We start from the raw sequence: 19,121 nt of genomic DNA, 5'->3' as shown, positions 1-19,121 counted from the left end.
CCATTCCAGCACTTCTTCTGGCAACAATGGCACCAGCAGCCCCAAAGAGCCTTGTACCCTGATAGTCCCGCACAAGCATGCATTTGTGTGTGTGTGTGGGATATTTCCCTGTTACTCTGGGAGAGGAGGGGAGCATGAAGACTTCCTAGGAGAGGATATGTAGATGAGGGTGGGCAAAGGATTTGGGGTGTGTGTCTGTCTGTCTGTCCCACCATAACCTAGAATGATATTACAAGGGGTCATCCGGGCAAAGCAGTCCATCTAGATCCAATGAACATCCTGCTCAACTGGCAGCTTGCTACTGTTGGGCTTACCCTCTCATTAGCAGTCCAGTCTTCTGGGGAGACCAATGTGGCTGTGAGGATGCTGGTCAACCCATGGACTGCGAGCTTATGAGTTAAGCCACCCACCCACCCAATGGGCCACCACTTGTGCGGGGCCCCCAACTCTTCATGGTAAAAGATAGAACAAAATCTCACACCCCCATTCTCTGTGAAGATGCAGGCACCCAAAGGAGATCTAGATGCTCCATGTTCTATAGCCTGGCCACGTGCGTGGATGGGGGTGACATTGGATGGACCTCTGAATCTATGCAGAATTCAAGGGCCCGGTTCAATGTTGTGCCGTATGCAGATCTGCCGGCATGGGGAATCACAGGACCCCCCCACTTTACAGCAACTCTGAGACAGTGGGGTCACCATTTTAGGGCACTGGCAAGGGTGCGCATGTCCACATGGGCAGAGGGGCTGGCAGAGAGCACGCCTGACAGCAACTTGGCAGCTGCCAAGACAAGGAAAGCAGTTTCTGGGGTACCCCTCCCCATTGCTTTCCTCTACACAGCAACCTGGCTTGATAGAGAGCCCCAATGGCCTGGTAATACCATGAGGGAGCATTCCATGGGAGAAGGGGATGTTTTGCTAACAGGCATCATGACTGAATTTGCCTAGCATTTCTTTCCCCTTTGCTCTGATGGCTCTTCTTATGAGTGGCAAGGGGGTATCCCCATGGCCAGGCACCCTTGTGAGCGAGTGGTCCATCCCAGGTCGGACAAATCTGTCTTCACTGCAGTTGTGCACTCTCTGAAGACTGGAGTACTGCTGACCCTGGTGCCTGGCCTTTCTCATGAGTAAACCTAGGGTGTGCAAACCCTCAAAGGAGAAGGGGCTGGGGCCCCACTTCCTAAAACTTTCAAGTGGGGGGAAAAACTGAACTTGGCTGCTCCAGAATCCCGGCTTGAGGCTGCCTTCTAAACCCTGCCAGGAGCACCCTCTCCCCCACCTCCCACAAACCATTTGATCCCTGCCCAGTGATGGGGTGCCCTGCTCATATTGGCTATCCCTCCATAAGAGGGACTGTGTACCGAGGAAGGCCAAGGGATGTCTGCTGGTCTAGGGACTGAACGCTGATGGGCTGAGGTAATCCCTCTGTAGGAGGCCCCGCTTGTGGGGGGCACCCAACTCTCAGTGGCAAAAGAGTTAGTTTCAGTGTTCCAACACCCCTTCTCCGTAAAGCCTTGTGTGCACCCATAAGTGGTTCTGATGCCCCATGTGTAAGAGCCTGTTCGTGTGTTTGTGGATGGGAGAGACACCAGGTTCTGGAATAGACCTTTAAACCCATTCAAAATTCCTTGGCTCAGTCCAGCGTTGCACCATATTCACAGGAGAGGGGAGCCCTGGTTTCCAGCGGCTCCAGAACAGTGGAGTCACCATTTCAGGATATGGGCAAGGGTGCACATGTCCACATGGGCAAACAGGGTGACAGAGCACACGGTTTAACTACTTGGTGGCAGTCTCCAAGACTGGGATAGCACTCGCCCGAGGACTCATCCCCATGTTTTTCCTCCACAGAGAAACCTTGCCCAGTTACTGAGCCTTGGTGGCTTGGCACTCTCCTATGAGAGTGATCCGTGGGATAATGGGTGGCAAGCGCTCCAATACCACCTAGTAAATTTGATATTAGTGTTCAAAGATGGGAAGGGTTGCAGAATGCACCTCATAGCGTCCCCTCCCCTACTCCTCACATATGGTTCTTCTCATGAGTAAGCCTAGGGAATGATAATCCCCAAGGGGAAGAGGCTGTGCCATGCTTCCCCAACTTTTCTGTTAAAAAAATAGAACTTGGTCACTCCAGGATCCCTGCTTGGGAATGCCTTTTTAACGGGATGACAGGATGGGCACCAAGTGCTTTCTCCCTGAGAAGTAAGTGACAGTGATGTATGTTCACATGCACAAACATTCCAGATGGCTATATAAGCAGGGCACCCCATCACAGCGCTGGGAGGGGAACATTTAGTATGTGGGGGGATTCCTGGGGTCGATGCCTTTTAGAGAGTGGTGCTGCAGCAGCAGCACTTTGGTGCCCTATATGCCCCAAAGATGCTTTTTATGTGCTGATGCTGGCAGTTGCCAAAGACTGCTCCCTGGTCATCTGAAAGGGCTCAGATGAATGCTGCCTTCAGCTTGTGACAGAATCATTGGGCACTGGATTGCTGAATATCTGGCCTCCTTCTGGCCCAAGCACACTTCTCTCACTTTGTTCCCATTTCACGAACCAACTCCTTGTTCAGCAGATTTTAGCAAGTTCGGGCTGGACCAGCTCAGTCCTGCTCTTTCCCCTTACCCCTCATATGCCAAACATAAAGGGAGGGCTGCTTCTAGGAATGGAATGCAGGAAAACAACAAGCCAAAGCAAAAGGCCAGAACTCATTTAACAAGTCAGGTGAGACACATGCAAAGCAGGTCTGTCTCATTTTCTGTTTTGGGACTATCAGGGCACTCTTTCTCGCATCAAGGAATCCTAGACATGCTAGGACACAGCTGAAGGGAGATCCTTGCTCATATTATACAAGGAGAGGCAATTCTTTGAGGGAGCCCTCCTCAAATTACCAGCTGACATACTGCATAACATTACATGCACATTGCAATGTAACGTTCGTGGAGTTGTGCAAGAGCACTGCTGAACTAAACACAAGAACTATGCAAGCAAGGTTGTACAATTGACAGCCACTGGAAATAATGACCATCAATTGCATTTCTGCAATTCTTACATTTAGCACAACAGTGTTGTTGTGCAACTGTGTGAATGTTACATCGCAAAATGCACGTAATGTTGTGCAGTATGCCAGCCACTCTGTTCTAGTTTCAGTGTATTTGAATAACAAATGCACTCCCTTCTCTCAACCCTGGGCAGACCACACAGACTGGGCAGGATCTTGACAACAATGACTTTTAGTCCTACTATCTAGTAATGACCAACTCCCATTGAAATGAATGGGACTTACGTTAGACATGTCTCATTTATTTAAATGGTGCTTAGTCATGATTAACTTAATCTGGATCTTGCCTACTGCAACTGGAAGTCTTTGTGCTTTTTCTGTCGGTGTCCCAGTAGCAAAGGATGGAAGCAGCATTTTCAGATCGGGTCTCACTTTGATATGTTCAGTCTACCAATCAGTTGATTACTTAGCAATAATCCGGTTGGATTCTGTTTCCACCCCCTCACCCTGTATTATGAATCTCAAAAAATGCATTTAAATAAATGGAGTTTACTCCTAGGGGGACACAGATAAACCTCTGTTTCCACTGCAGGCCGTACTGGCTCCCTGCATCCCTGTCAAAAGTGCTGAGAAGCTGTACCTCCCCATAGCTATATCTCTCCAGCGTCTCGTCCGAAGTATATCTGTGATAGGGCTCATAGGAAATGAGGTCAGGGCGCTGCACCTCGTAGATGGCTTTAATCTTGGGAAGCGCAGCCAGGTCTTTGTAATTAAGGATCTCATTATCCACTTTAGCCTGAGGAAAGGGAAAGACAGAGACAGAGAGAGGAAGATAGAGAATGGTAAAGAAATGGGAATTGGGGTGGAGGGAGAGAAGGGACAAGTTGGAGTATACAGGATCAAGGCAACATCAGAGCTAGGGATGTGCAAATCAATTTGAATACAAATTGATTTGACTCGAATCTGGGTGATCCAAATTTAAATCAAATTACCCCTTAAAATGGCAGTTCGATTCAAATTAGAGATGAATTTTCAAAATTCGATTCAAATTCAATTCAAGAGCCATTTGGTACCTTTTTTTAAACCATTCAGCCACCCGAATGGTTAAAAAAAAGGCACCAAAATAGGGTCAAATCAATTTGAATTTAAATTGAATTTCCAGACTGAATTTGAAACTGATTTGAATTCAAAATGAATTTTTGGAATTTAATTCGAATTGGAAATGAATTCAAAAATTCATTTCGTGCACATCTCTAATCAGAGCAAACAGAGCAGATTGTTACCACAGAGGTGAGAAGAGGGAAGGACTGAACCTTGCAAGAGGTGACAGGCCTCTCCCTAGGTAGATGAGGCAATGGTGGGGAAAGAGCATGGGGACTGGAGGTTGTAACCAACATCATGACTTGCATTGGCTGCACTCAGTCATATGCTGCTCAAAGAAGCCCTATCAGTATCAAAGCTCTTTGGCTTTCATCAGGCATTCAAGGATGGATGCAGACATCTCAGGCTGAATTTGTCGGTCACCTTCGCACAGCTCATTGGATCTGGAAAGACCACATTCCCAGTCCATAAGAGCCCAGTTCTCAATAGCTTCATGGGGCAATCTTTTCTTCTCACACCTCCTAGGACCCATAGGACATGTTTTTTCAAGTGGCACTTATAGGAACTGCAAGCCTTCGTCACAGCTACCATTTGCAACCTTCAGCAACAGGGAGGTACTTACACAGATGACGCGGTTGGGGGAGCCGATGCTGGAGCCAGGTGGGGAGATGGATGTTTCTGAAGTTCTCCTGTGCTGTGTAGGCAGAAAAATACAGAATTAGTCATACATTAAACCCTTCTCAGTCTCTGCCTAATCCATGATACTGAAGGAAACCATTCAACCAGTCTTGATCTGAGGGGGCACACCTCCAGTAATGGCCAAGATGTCACCTATCTACCTATATTCTGTCTTCATATAAGGCTTTCCTCTTGCATAGTCTGCTGTATGTTGCCACTTGCTATCATACTTTGCCATCTTCACACTCAGCATTCCATATATGTAGTTTATCTGAACACTCCACTGCAGACTCAAACAACCCAGCAACTCTGAAATACTGTCAACTATTATGCTTTACCTTGCAGCAGGTACTTGTAGTTAATGCTAATGTATACATGACTATATATAACAAGACCTTAGAGAAGATGTGTGGCTGGTACCATCTTCCTCCTCACATGTCTCCCTGGTAATGTTTGATAAAAGAGAGGTGTGACATGAGGTCATAATATTCAGTGCTTGTGGGTTCTTCTCCACTCCCATCATCTGCAGTTCATTGGCTACTGCTTGCAGGGGGTGGAGAAATGCAGAGTGTGAGAAAGAGGTGTTATAAGTTTCTTTTACTAGACATTATTGGAGAAATGCATGGGAAGGTGGGGAGAGACACAGGGCTACAGCAGCCACCAACTTCAATTAACTGAATCATCTTGTACGAACTCTAGAAGCTGCATAGTAATGTTGTTAGTATGTGTCAATCCTTGCTAAGAGTCCAAATGGCAGAATTAATAAAGGTTGGCCCAGCAGTCACTTTGAGCATCAATATTTTTAGGGGTGCCAATGAAACAGTATGGAATCCAAGAGATGAGCCCCAGGATCCTTTGTGATGTCAGTCACATAAACCTCTGGCTTCTAAGAATGCAGATGATGCTGGTTCCATCTTGAGTCCTGTCCTGTTCTGTCTACCATCCCCGGAACCCAAATGTAACAATAATGCAAGCTAAGCAGGGATAGAATTGACTGTTAGAGGCCCGACTGCAATCTCATTGAGCCTATGCCCCAGATATCTTTTCCTTAACAAAAAGCAAAATTTTGCTGCCAAGACATTGAATTCACAAGTGGTGATTCAATCCCTGCATTAAGAGGTGAGCTTTCTCTTGATTCAGAGCCTAGGGTTCGAAAATAATTCCTTGATGCAAATTAATATGACTGAGGGGTGGGAGTATAATGCACATGGCAGTCCATTTGGGAGAGAAGAGGTTCCCCCTTACTTTTCTTCTTCTTCTTCAGGGAAATGGCTCTCAAAAACAAAAAAACAGGGTTATGCTTATGGGCTGGCCTCCTTGGTTTCAGCATCAAAGCTGTTTAGGCCTGTAAACTCAGTTCAAGCAGACACAACCATGTAGATCAGAATGCTCAGATGCTCCAATTCAGACTTCTGCTTCTCCTGCAATTGCTTTGCAGCTTCAAAGCAAGTCAGAAAACTTTCCAGCCATCTTCCAGCCACTGATATATTTCCACATCAGGTGCTACATCCCATCATTGTTAAAATTCTGCCTTCCATCCACCCCCAGTTCTGCTTTACCTTTAACTTTTTCTCTGCCCTTGCTGCTTGTTTGCAGATGGGGTGCCACACTTCTGACCCTGAAACATAGGAGACCAGCAGAACATCAGAACAACAAACTGTCTGATTTACAGATGTTACCCAAGGTCATAAGAACAATACTTCAGAAAACATTCAGCACTCCTTGCTCCAGGCCGTCAATGTTTCTGGCACGGCCTGCTCCTGCCCCTTTCTGCAAGGTAGGCCATTTTCTCATACATTTTGCTGTTAAAACCACTTTGCAAACTTTTGCTGAAAAGCAGTATATAAATGTTTATAATAAAGTAGTAGTAGTAGTAGTAGTAGTCATAGTAGTAGTAACAACAACAATATTGGCTGGCATGACAGGCAGTGATCCATTGATGAGATCAGAACTGTGTCCAGGCAGGGAGCCTTCAGAGTAATTGCCTTTGACACAGTTTTGATTCGTTGACAGATCACTGCCCTTCATGTCAATAATAATAATAATAATAATAATAATAATAATAATAATAATACCCATTTGATTCTTATTAATGAGGTCCTGGATCTCTTTGCATCAAAGACTACAGTTAACACATGAACATTTTGGCCTGCAAGTCTCTTGGTGCCAGGGACACACAACATTTGTCTTACAAACAGATCTAAATATATTGCCAGTGTTTCAGCATTAACTAGAACTGCAATAATTTTATCTTGGGATGGAAGTGACTGGCAAATTCATTTCACTCAGAATGTTAGCTGGAACGTGACAGCAGGGCTCTACTACTAAAAGGCAAATACACCATAAAGGTAAAAGGTGAAGTTGTGCCGTCGAGTCGGTGTTGACTGCTGGCGACTACAGAGCCCTGTGGTTTTCTTTGGTAGAATACAGGAGGGGTTTACCAGTGCCATCTCCCATGCAGTGTGCGATTATGCTTTTCTGTATCTTCCTGTATCACTACTGTTCGATATAGGTGTTTCCCTCTAGGAAACATGGTAGGGGGGATTTGAACCAGTAACCTCTTGCTCCCTAGGCAAGTTACTTGCCCACTGTACCATTAGTTGGCTCAAATACACCTAACTATAGAACTAAAAAAGACTCAAAGGCCACAAGGCAGGACGGTCCACTTGCAATTTTGTAACGTACACAATGGAGAAAGTGTGCAACAAGTAAAGAGCAAGTGCACCGCATTTAAATATCTCCATGGTGCCTTAACATAAGAACGGCATTGCAGAGCAGCTTTTCAACTAACCCCACAGGAAAACTGACAGGAGCTGGGCAGCATCTAGTTGAGGAAACATCATCCCTAAGGGATAAGGATATAAATGTGTCAGATCATCCGAAAGGGGATAGGGTACAAGTTGGAAATGAGCATATGGAAGGATATGACAGCCATTGCAACAGCATTTGGATAGGGACTATATTCGGAGGGGGGGGTGGGAGTGGGGCTGGGAGGAGAGAATATTGGTACACTGTTCCAAACTCAAGTCTCTGGGTGGTTTAAACAAACATAAAATATATTAAATCAGAAATTAAAACAATTTAAATATATATAGGTGTTTATATGAAAATACTAGAAGACTCTGAGCCAAGGTGGCGAAGTTGGTGTGCTTGGTTGTTAATGAAAACATAGATACAGTGGGCATAACAGAAACCTGGTGGAATGGAGAGAAGCAGTGGGATACAGTGCTGAACACAAATTCTACAGTGGACTGAGAGATACAAACACCATCAAAAGGGAAAGGGACTGGGGCTGGTGTTGTCAAATAGGGTATAGAATCCAGCAAAACCTGAACTCTTAGGAGGGCTGCACTTCTCCACAGAATCATTGTGGGTGCTAATGCCAGGCCTAAAAAGTAATCTGTTACTAGTAACATGCTATTGCCCTCCAGATCAAAATGTAGAGGGTCATGTTGAGTTGGAGAAAGAAATCAGGAAGGTATCAAAGGGAGAAAGTATTGTAATAATGGGCAACTTCAATTACTCTTACATAGACATGTCCAGGTCATCACAAAGAATCCAAAATTGTTAGATACCCTAAATAACTGTGCGAGGAGGCAACCCCAGATGTATTCCTAAGTGGCACCTGCTGTAAGACGTAAGTGCTGTTGAACTGATAAGGAACAGTGATCACAATGATATCAAATACAATATATATGCAAGTGGAAAATTCCCAAGAATGTCCAGTACAAACACTATTGACTTCAAAAGAGGAACTTTCTCAAAAACAAATGGATTGATAATAAGGAAACTGAAAGGAAAATTCAAGAAGGGCAAATATCTGCAGACTGCAAGGAGGTTATTTAAACCACAATACTTGAAGCTGAACTTGAACATACACCACAAGGAGAGAAAGGGAGCACCAAGTCCAAGAGAATGCCAGCATGGCTAACAAGTGGCATCAAGGAAGCTATATATATTGCCTCTACATCTGGAGATAGCATATAGCCATCAATACTATAGCATTTTCAAGAGAACAATGGTGTTCGAGGGTACCTCCTGTCTATAGGCTTCCCAGAGGCATCTGGTTGGCCATTGTAGAAAACAAGATGTTGGTTTGAGATAGGCCTCAACTTGATCCAGCAGGGCTGTTCTAATGTTCTTATGCAGAGCAATAAGCAAGTGAACCTAGCCCTTAAATTAATTCGTATGAAATGGATCACAAGTCATGTCCCCCTATATATAAGCCCAAGATTTGGCCACTCTGTGGAGAAATGGGACGTGGTTACTAGATTCTTAAGAGAATGCAGATCAGCTAGTTCTCATGCAACTCTGCAAGGGATGATCTAGAGTTGCTTCCTTGGTTCTCTCTTGTAGTTCCAGTTTTCCCAATATGGTTGGGATGAGCTGGGAGAAAACAGGAGTGTGAATTCATCATAGTTGAGATTGACTAAGTGATATAGTTGTCCCAACCCTTCCTTCTAGCAAAGCAAAATGGCTGATGGTATGCAACAATACGGCCTGTAACATGTGGCAGCAATAAGCTGCAGCAACAAGCAGCAGTAGCAGGATGCTCAGGGATAAAGGAGTGGGTCAGACAAGGCAAGTGGAGAAGCAGAACTAAGACTCTCCAGGGTGCTAATTCCTATGACCAGCTTTCAGTAAGGCAGGCAGGTCTGTTCTCCACTGGGAGTGAATAGCCATTTTGAAATCAAACAAATAAAATAAATAATAAAGTGAACTTCTGATACTACCTTTCCACTCTCGCCACCCCTTTCCTAGCTACACTGTATGATGGAATGAGATAACGCAGCAAGCTCTTGGAGACACTGCATGCCATTGATTTGTGGGGCTTTATCCACTTTCCTAAGATCCTTCCATCTTAATGGTGTGGTCACAGGAACATGCTATCAGCTATCACTGAAAAGAAGGATGCCAGGAAGAGACACAACACTGACAGTGTAATATGACTCCACATGCATCCAATCTGTGGCTGCATCACCCTCCTAATACCATTGCTACCAGTCCTGGACTGAAAACCAGCTACTTCTGGCTGCTGATAAAGGTTAGAGTAAGGTCACAGGCATTTCCACCACCTTTGAGTACACAGACCCTTGCACGGTTTTAATTAGATATGCTTCTGTCTACCTGGCCATACAAAGATATCATCCAAACTGCCAGACAGATGTGAAAAATGTATAAAGCTCTCATAGGCTCTCAGCTGAAACTGAACCAGCAGACATAACAAGACAGTTCCTATTTTACCAGGCTACTGTGATTTGCATTCAAGAATACATAAGATGGTTGTTTTCTTGCTGTTTAGCTCATTGATTTCACTGTATTGCAACAAGGAATAGGAGAAGGCAAAACACTAGAAGTTGTTCCACAGCAGAAGGAATATTGAACCATGGGAAACCTCCACGCTTATACCCTTCCAAGGTGATGGGTATCTTGACTGTATCACTAAATGGATTTAGCCCATCATCCTTGTCTGCAGTGCAACAGGCCAGGGATCAACATAGATGGAGTACTGGTGTAGTGAAAACTGTGATGGTTGAGCACATCGGATGAGCATCCATCCACTCACTGGATCTGCAGGTGTGTCCAGTGAGAAGATTGCAACTGGCTGACTTTATCCAGAGAAACTATTACAACATTCAGAAAAAATTCTGGCTGTTATACCATCAAATAAGGCACTCTTAGAGAGTGTCTTCTTCGGTACGATCCCCACCGCACATTAAGGTCATCTGAGGAGGTCCGTATTCAGTTGCCACCTACACGTCTGGTGGTGACTCAGAGGTGAGCCTTCTCTGTGGCTGCTCCTGGGCTGTGGAATGCACTCCCGGCAGAAATCCATAATCTGAGTTCATTATTGGCCTTCCGGAGAGCCTTTAAGATCTATCTGTTTGGCCTAGCCTTCTAGGGTTTTTTTTAACTGTTTTTAAACCATAAAGGTTTGGCCTGGTTTTCCAGGGTTTTAAAAACTTAATTGTCTTAATTGTTTTAATAATGGTTTTATGTTGTTTTTACCGTTTTCAATTTTCAGTTAATTGATTTTAGAGTTGTTTTTAATGTAAACCACCCTGAGCCATTTTTGGAAGGGTGGTATAAAAATCAAATAAATAAATAAATAAATAAATAAATAAATAAATAAATTTCTTTTGCAGATGAGGCTGCCTTTGTTCTGACATTGTTTTTTGGAGACACGGGTGCACACATCAGTCTCAAAATGTTTAGATATATAACATGGGAAAGGTAATACATACATCCATTAAAGAAGATGAGTAATAACAACAGGTCTGTTGGATCAGGCCCAAGGCCCATTTTCCATGTAAGACATAAACCAGCCTTTTGGAATTGTTCTGAATGGCTATTTTATGTGAAAAACAGACAACCCACCTCCCCCCGTCCTGCAGCCGATCACTGAAATGTTGCTGGGAGTGCAGACTGCGCTCCCAGATTATCCATGTTGTGCCACACAGCATGGAGCTCCAGAGGCTGGGACAATGCATTTCGGCCTCAGGAGATCCCACAATGCAGCATATGGCATGCACAGCGCAATCAGGGGATTCCCCCTGGATAATTTTTTAAAAATATTTTTTAAAAATAAAATTTATTACTTACCCCTCCGGGGAGCTTCTCAAAGGCAGCAAGGGTGGGGCGGGGGTCAGCAGAGGTTCCCCCTCCCCCCACCAGTCTTCCGCATGGCAAAAATCACCCATTTTTTCTTTCCAGGCCTTTCCCCCTCATGGTGGCCATTTTGGAAGCCGTCATACATGTGCAATGGGCCTCTGCATGGCCTGAGTCATGGCTTTTTGTGTTGTTTTTTAATTGACTCACTAACCCCCCGAATGGCCAGGGGTGTGTGGTTTAGTTCCGGGGTCGGACCGAACAGGGGGTGGTTTGGTTCGACCCCAAACTGTTGAACTGAAGTGGTTTGACTTCGACAGCGTTCAACATTGAACCTGTTTGCACATCCCTAAACAGTTTTAGCCCTGTTCTGAGGGTCAAATTTGCATTTTGCTAAAAAGTGTGTTTAATTAGCATGCTTAAGGATATCTCTCCCTCTCCCTCTCTCCCTCTCTCCACAAAAGGCGGCCATGGGCATATGATCTAGACTGGGACTGTGCTATGTGGGGAAGAGCGCTTAATTCTCCCTCTGCACCATTTTCCCACTGAAAACTGTCCCTGAAGCTGCTATTTGCAGAATACACAAATACAAATACACCAATTAAAATTTCTGATACACTGAACTATGACTGGAGAATTTGAGTGTGTGCTAGTCAATCCTGAGCTTTGCATGTCCATTTAGCTGGTCATCTCCCACCCATACAAAAGATTATCATGTGCTAGTCAATCTTGAGCTTTGCATATCCATTAACTAGTCATCTCCCACCCATACAAAAGGTTATCAGCTTCCATAGTCAGAAAAGTACCACTCTTCCCCCAGTCCTTTCTCTACCCACAGATATGTCCCACTTTTAGGTACCATGCTTCAAGGCCATGGTCACCATAGCAACAGGAGCCCCTCACAGGCAGGCGTGATGGCCAGGTGCAGTACTCTGAGGGAATTGCCATTTCTACACCCACAACACAGTGGCAGGGTTTTTGCTGGCACAATGCTGGCTGATGGGCCAATGTGACACTAATGGCACTTCCACTCCCCCACAATGAACCTTCAACTGCCACCCACACACAGAAATCAGCCCATCCCTAAGCCCATAGTTCCTGTAGTGCGAGAGTGAGATGGAACCGACCCTGCAATTAATGCAGACAGACACAGGGTAATTTGGAACTCAGGGTGACAAGCACCTAAAGGTTGCCCAAGGAACAAAGACCTCCCCCCAGCTGAAAACAGACTTGCAAAATAAAACAACAACTCTAAACTTACAATGAGATGCAGTAATTTCTCCCCTACACTCACCCTCAAAAGAGTCATTAAGGGCACATAACAAAACCTCTTGAAGTGAGCTGAGCTTGTTGTAATCAGAACATTCAAAGAAGTTTGCCTGGTGGCTTGATCATGCGGCTTCTATTTGAAAATCTCAATACACTCCTCAAAAAATGGGATAGATAATATTAATCTCCATTCCATGAAAGGTGTAGTGAAGATTAATTACTGTATCTTTAGGAAAGGTTGGAGTCCATCATGATAGAGGATTTCGTGACCTTCAGAGGGACAGAACATGACTCTCAAGTCATGTTCACAACAGATTTGCAGAATGACAGAGATCCTATGGTTGTTTATGTGCATGGAAGCAGATAGCCCTCTTCACATTGTAACCTCTTGCTCCAGGAGGTCGTGTTCTTACCTGTGAGGTACATCTCTTCCCCTTCTGTGAACATCTGGTGGCAACGGACACATCTGGCACAAGTAGGGTGATAATGTTTTCCTCCTGCCTAAAACAACCAAGGAAAGAAAAGAGAATGGTCTAACAAACGGAACATGTCAATTCACATGTATCAGCACTCCTCTGAGAATTGGCTGATTGATGTATTAATTATTACTTCATCTTACCTTTTGGTCAACCCCAACTTCCTCCCACCCCAAATCCAGCTCACAATAAGAAACAGCACAATTTCTTTTAAAATAATAACCACCCCCACCCCCAATTCAACAGCATAAAAGAGAATGATACCACCTCTTTCCTAACTTCTTTCATAAGTCTGGTGGAACTATGCACATGGCCAGAGGTGGGGCATGGGGGTGGGGAGGGGAGGAAGGCTGTGCTAAATCTACCCCCACCCCCCGATGATCCTGGAACAGTGATGGGAAGTGTATAGCACATAGCACAGCTCTCTGGAGGCCGGGGCAATGAATTGAGTGGTGTATTTCACAATGTATTTCACAGTGTATTTCACAACAAAACATTATTATTATTATTATTATTATTATTACTACTACTACTACTACTACTACTACTACATTTATAACCCGCTCTTCCTCCAAGGAGTCCAGAGCGGTGTACTACATACTTAAGTTTCTCCTCACAACAACCCTGTGAAGTAGGTTAGGCTGAGAGAGAAGTGACTGGCCCAGAGTCACCCAGCTAGTTTCATGGCTGAATTGGGATTTGAACTTGGGTCTCCCCGGCCCTAGTCCAGCATTCTAACCACTACACCACACTGGCTCTCCATGGTGCATTGGGGGATACCCCCATGGAATTGGAGCGTCACTGTGTCCATTTGGGTGGCAAGCAAAGCAGCCCAAGCGGTCACACAACCTCAGAACCAGGGTTAAAGGTAGGCTCGCGCCCTTAACCTCAGTAAAGAAGAGGAGAAGTGTGAGCACTATCCCTTAGGGGATGGAGCCGCTCTGGGGAGAGCATCTAGGTTTCAAATTATCTCCCTGGCTTCTCCAAGATAGGGCTGAGAGAGATTCCTGCCTGCAACCTTGGAGAAGCTGCTGCCAGTCTGTGAAGACAATACTGAGCTAGCTGGGCCTATGATCTGACTCAGTATATGGCAGCTTCCTATGCTCCTTTGTTCCTATGTGCCTAAAAGGCTGGGTCCAAAAGGCAGGTTAGGCGCTGCATCAGTACCGGATCCACCTTGATCCCAGTGCTTCACATGAGCAGCCTAACACAGGCCGCCCTAGCCTGGGTTACACTGCTCGTGAGAACAGCCTTAATTCCATTCATATGTAGCACTGCAGCACAGCATGGAAACAAATGGGGCTTTCCTCTCTTCCTCCTGATCATGGTCAGAATCCTATTCCTGGGATACAAATATGCTCACTGTAAGACCCCAAATTCAATTGAAAAATTATTTATGGTAATTTGTATAGGTATCAAACTGTGTTGTTTTGTGAACCAGTCTAAAGCTGTGCTGTTGTGGGAGGGGGGATTTTTAACCATCTTCCCTTTCCTCTGTGGCCCACTGTGCCTCCTGAAAATATGTCCTTGAGAGTTGCACAGCGGGCTTCAGAGGGATGGAGAGATTGTTTAAAAATCCCACCCTCACACAACAGTACAGTCTTAGTCTGGATGTCAGTCCTTGAAAGGGATGGAAAGGAAGGATAAAAATATTTTGATTGATAGATAGATAGCCAAACGGACATCCTTGAATATACCCAGAACAAACTAGTAACCAATGAAGTGCTCTCAGCACTTGTGTAAAGTATCCTTTGAGTGGCACACATGAACTAACAGCTGTGCCGCTGCATTTTGAATTGATGAAAGTTTCGGGACCATTTTCAAGGACAACCCCTATATATCACAGCATAGTAAGCTTATCTGGAAGGCACAAAGACCTGAATGATAAGCATCTTTGGAGGGGACCCTAATAAACCCTAGTAAAGACAATCAGCTACAGAAGTCAGGTGCAGACAACATTTTTGAAGTACTCAGCCATTGTGCATTTTATTTATTTATTTATTTATTTATGAATTTCTATACCGCCTTTCAATGAAAACAACCCCAAGGTGGTTTACAAAAGTTAAAAACATACAATAAAAATGACAATTAAAATATTAAGCTAAAAATATAAAACAAATCTAATTTTAAAACTATAAAATACAAGCATAAAAACTACAAATGAGTTAAAACACATAGAAGCAGCATAGAAACGGTCATGCAAAAGCCTGGGTAAAAAGCCAAGATTTAAGAAGCTTTCTAAAAACTGTGATGGAGTCTGAGGAGCGAATGGCCACTGGGAGAGCATTCCAAAGTCTGGGGGCAGCAACAGAGAAGGCCCTGTTCCGAGTGCACGACAGACGAGCCTCCTTCATTGTAGGCACCCGGAGCAGAGCCCCCTCAGATGACCTAGTCAAGCGGGCAGCAACCCTTGGGAGCAGGCAGTCCCTCAGATACTCCAGGCCCAAACTGTTAAGGGTTTTAAAGGTCAAAACCAGCACCTTGAATTGGACCTGGAAGCAAACTGGCAGCCAGTGCAGCACTTTCAGAATGGGTGTTATGTGCTCCTATCGGGCAGCTCCAGATAAAACCCTAGCTGCCGCGTTTTGCACTAGCTGCAGTTTCACTGCATGTGGAGAACCAACATCCACAGTCAGATTTCTGACACAATTCTTACACAATGCCTCAAAACTCCTGCACCACATGCCAGTCACAAATGTTCCCAGGATGTTCTCAACAGAACTGCCACTCACCCGCAGACATACAGCAATGTGTCACCATTGATTTGCACGTATACCTGGAAAACTGGGTGCAGGTTAGTTATAAAATCTGATGCCAGAATGACAGATAGTCACTGAAACAAATGTTTGCAATCCAAGCTTGAAATGTTGCAGGGCCCTTTGCAATCAATGGGACCATTCCAGGATTGCAATGAATGAGAGCTTGTGGGATCCACCCTAGTTTTAGCACTGTGACAAGGATATCTGTGAGAGCCGCCCAGGAGCTCAGAGCTGTCATGCTGATGAAAGGGACCACATTTGGCACCTATTTATATCAAGGCAGTGTCTGCTGGACTTGGGCAGGGTGACAAGTCATCGCATACCCAGCCCAGGGTGTCATCGTAGCTGTAAACTACACTCTGGAATAGTGTGACATTATTGCTTTACTGCCGCTAAACCATCACTGTCTTGGCATGGTGGGGAGATCTGCTACTGAGCAAGAGTTATAAGATAACTGAATTTTCAAGTCTAGTCCAAGTCCTCCTTACAAGCAAGAGCTGTAACCATTCTTGCTGTCTAAGTGTGCAGCCCTGATTTCTCTTAGAAGACTCTCCGACTCCCACCAGAGAGCAACTTTTTCTGTTGCCTTCACTGATTATGACAATCCAAGATTAGAAATAGCAACCTACTATTTCACCCACTTGTGAGTAACAGGGCTGTTCTCCTTGCCCTTTAACAAGGATAACAGGTTTAATTGGTAGCTTGTTTTCATTCAAAAGTGTCTGTTAGGATTTCAATTATAGGCTCACTTTCAGGGCTCCAGAGCTCAGATGCAGCCACTGGCATGCCTTGCTACTCTACTACAATCAGCTTCACTCTGTTGCAGAGCATTGCTACCATAGGGACATTTTACAGCAATAGTAATGATAATAATATAAGAGAGGACGAGGGATTATTAAAGGGCGTAGAGAAAGAAAGGATAGTGAAGGCCTTTAATTAGAGAAGAAACTTCTAAGTTACAGCCAGTATGCAGACTAGTCAAGGTTTTCCTAAGATGGGGCCATTTGTGACTCATGAGGACAGAGTTGCTAATCAGACCATCAGTACAGTGTCCAGCAATAGCACAGCCATCTCATAACTTCTGGCATAATATTGCTTGGCAGAAGAACCAAAGTGTGTTGCCCTGCAATGATTCTTTCATTGTTTGCTCTGCATATTCATTCATTCATTCATTCATTCCTGACAGCTGTATCTTGCTCTTCCTCCAAGGAGCTCCAGGTGGCATGCAGCAGTTGCTGAGTCTCAAGTTATAAAACCAACCCTATCTCTCAAGTACCATTAAAAGCTCATTCTTCTAGCTAGGCAAGTATTTTGAGTTGTATCTGCCTCAGCTGCACTTCCTGGTATATATCTTGGCAGAGTTCACACTGCATCTGATTTATGTCCTCACTACTTCAAGATACTTCACCGTCAGTATTCCTCTGAGGTGGAGAAATACTGCACAAGAACATTATTTCCAGCAAACTTGTTGCTTGAAATGGGAAGGCTAGGTATTTTCTTATCAGTCAATCTGCTCACTGTAGGCATCCCCCGGCCAGCCATTTGAAGCAGCAAGTTGAGATGCTATGGTTAGTCAATTCTATTCATAAGACTAAAACCTTCAGTGACAGTGAGATACAAATAATGAACTTCTGTCCCTGGAGTTAATGAGATTAGGAGCTGCATAGGAAAGAACTGCTAACAACCCCCTATACTCTGGAACTTGCAGAGTTGGGTGGTGAGGTTGGTGCATAGAATGTGCTGAATCAGCATCGCCAGAACATGAGCTACATTTGGCAGTCCCAATCTATAGGATGATGACTGTTAGCTCAAATGACTAATGTCTGTCAGTAGAGCTGAGCAATGATCCACATGCTGGTGGGGCAGAGGGAGCATAAGGCTAGCCCTCAGCACTTGCGCAGGTGTATTTCTTTCTGCCAGGAGGCATCTGGTGTTTGGCAATCATTGCTGGGGGAAATGCTGTCTTGAAGGAGAGCTCAGTGGAGGACAATTGAGAAGCCTTTTGTGGAACAGAAACCTGCCCTGGATGCACAAGCAGAAAAACCACCCATTTTTAATCCTAATCTTTTCATGAAAAACCAAGGGCCTACGTAGATATGATGGGGAATGTGTGGCTACCAGTGCCATCTCTTTGGTGATGACAGGGAAAAGAAGCACATGATGTGACATGATTGCAGTCAGCCTATGCAAGAGGCCAATGAATCAGAGCAGAGATGGGGAAATGCTGAATGCAATGACAGCACATCAGACATTGATTATACCAGGCACTATTAGGGAGATGAATAGGAGGGAGAAGCAGGTTGGCAGCGGCTGTCCACAAGTCCCTCATAATGCCTACTTAGGCTCCAAAATGCCCCTAAAATCATGTCAGAGGGGTCATTCTTCTGCCTAGTCTGCACCTGCAACCGCCCTGAGCCATTTTTGGAAGTGCGGTATAGAAACCAAATTCGTCGTCGTCGTCGTCGTCATCGTCATCTGCCCTTAATCTTCAGTTTCTGTTTTCTGCATATGCTGCCACAGCTTTTTCTTCTCCGTCTAGATATTGCAAGTCCTGCCCTTGTCCCCCTCTGCCCAAAACCCCAATCAGTTCTCTTGGATCTGACAGGCACCAAATTCTGTATTTTTCATTATACAGAAAGGCCAGGTTATTTTTATTCCAGACACTTTCAGGAGTCAATTTGTCCACAATGCAAGACTCAGTCAACACATTAAAGTGGCGGCAGGTGGGGAGGGGGGAGAGAAAAGAAAAAAGGCTGAGCTATTCAAAAATCAACTGAGCACAGAGCTTCAGTGGTTTCTTATGCTGCTGCATTATCTGATGTTTCTCCCTTACATTTTCACACTTATAAAAAGCAGAAATTTGGAAATCAATGTGAATGAATCATTGAGAGACACTTAACAACCCAAAGCAACAAATGTTCTTTTCTTTGCAGAAATACTCCAGTGCTTCCCTGCAAATTCAAGCATTCCCTAGAACTCCACACAGATTTACAAAACGTGCAAGCTGAGCCACTGTAGGATTTGGCCGTCACTAAAATGATACATGTGACAGATTGATGCTGTTTAGTGCAACTGTGACCAGAAAACTGCGGCTTTAACCCAACAAGCCATTCTCAGAGGAGAACAAAAGGGGGTTCTGTGGGATTTGCAGCCCAATCCTATGAGCCACTGAACAAAGGCAGCAGCTCATAGGATCAAGCTCTAAGCTCCCAGTAACCCTTTGAGGGCAAAACT

The 19,121-nt window shown here is 44.7% G+C and overlaps 1 protein-coding gene and 1 long non-coding RNA gene across 13 annotated transcripts in view; one reads left to right on the top strand and one right to left on the bottom strand.

The window, feature by feature from the left end:
- Nucleotides 1–19,121, bottom strand: part of ABLIM3 (actin binding LIM protein family member 3) — a 196,378-nt gene that overhangs the window by 28,492 nt on the left and 148,765 nt on the right. For 9 of the 12 annotated variants that reach the window (XM_053297264.1, XM_053297267.1, XM_053297266.1 and 6 more), the window contains exons 7-10: nt 13,066–13,153; nt 6,334–6,392; nt 4,719–4,790; nt 3,636–3,791 (exon numbers count right to left, since the gene is read on the bottom strand). In XM_053297264.1, coding sequence (XP_053153239.1) covers nt 3,636–3,791; nt 4,719–4,790; nt 6,334–6,392; nt 13,066–13,153 — 375 coding nt within the window. The remainder of the gene's footprint in view (nt 1–3,635; nt 3,792–4,718; nt 4,791–6,333; nt 6,393–13,065; nt 13,154–19,121) is intronic. The other 3 variants (XM_053297274.1, XM_053297275.1, XM_053297276.1) reach the window with 1 other exon arrangement.
- LOC128345401 (uncharacterized) lies at nt 5,644–17,188 on the top strand. Its single transcript, XR_008316440.1, has 3 exons — nt 5,644–5,893; nt 6,371–6,551; nt 17,074–17,188. It is a non-coding gene; the product is annotated as an uncharacterized LOC128345401 (long non-coding RNA).

The sequence above is a fragment of the Hemicordylus capensis genome, chromosome 2 (genome assembly GCF_027244095.1).
Source record: "Hemicordylus capensis ecotype Gifberg chromosome 2, rHemCap1.1.pri, whole genome shotgun sequence".
Taxonomy (NCBI): Eukaryota; Metazoa; Chordata; class Lepidosauria; order Squamata; family Cordylidae; genus Hemicordylus; species Hemicordylus capensis.
The sequence above is the reverse complement of the archived record's forward strand: the minus strand, read 5'-3'. Positions and strand labels throughout refer to the sequence as shown.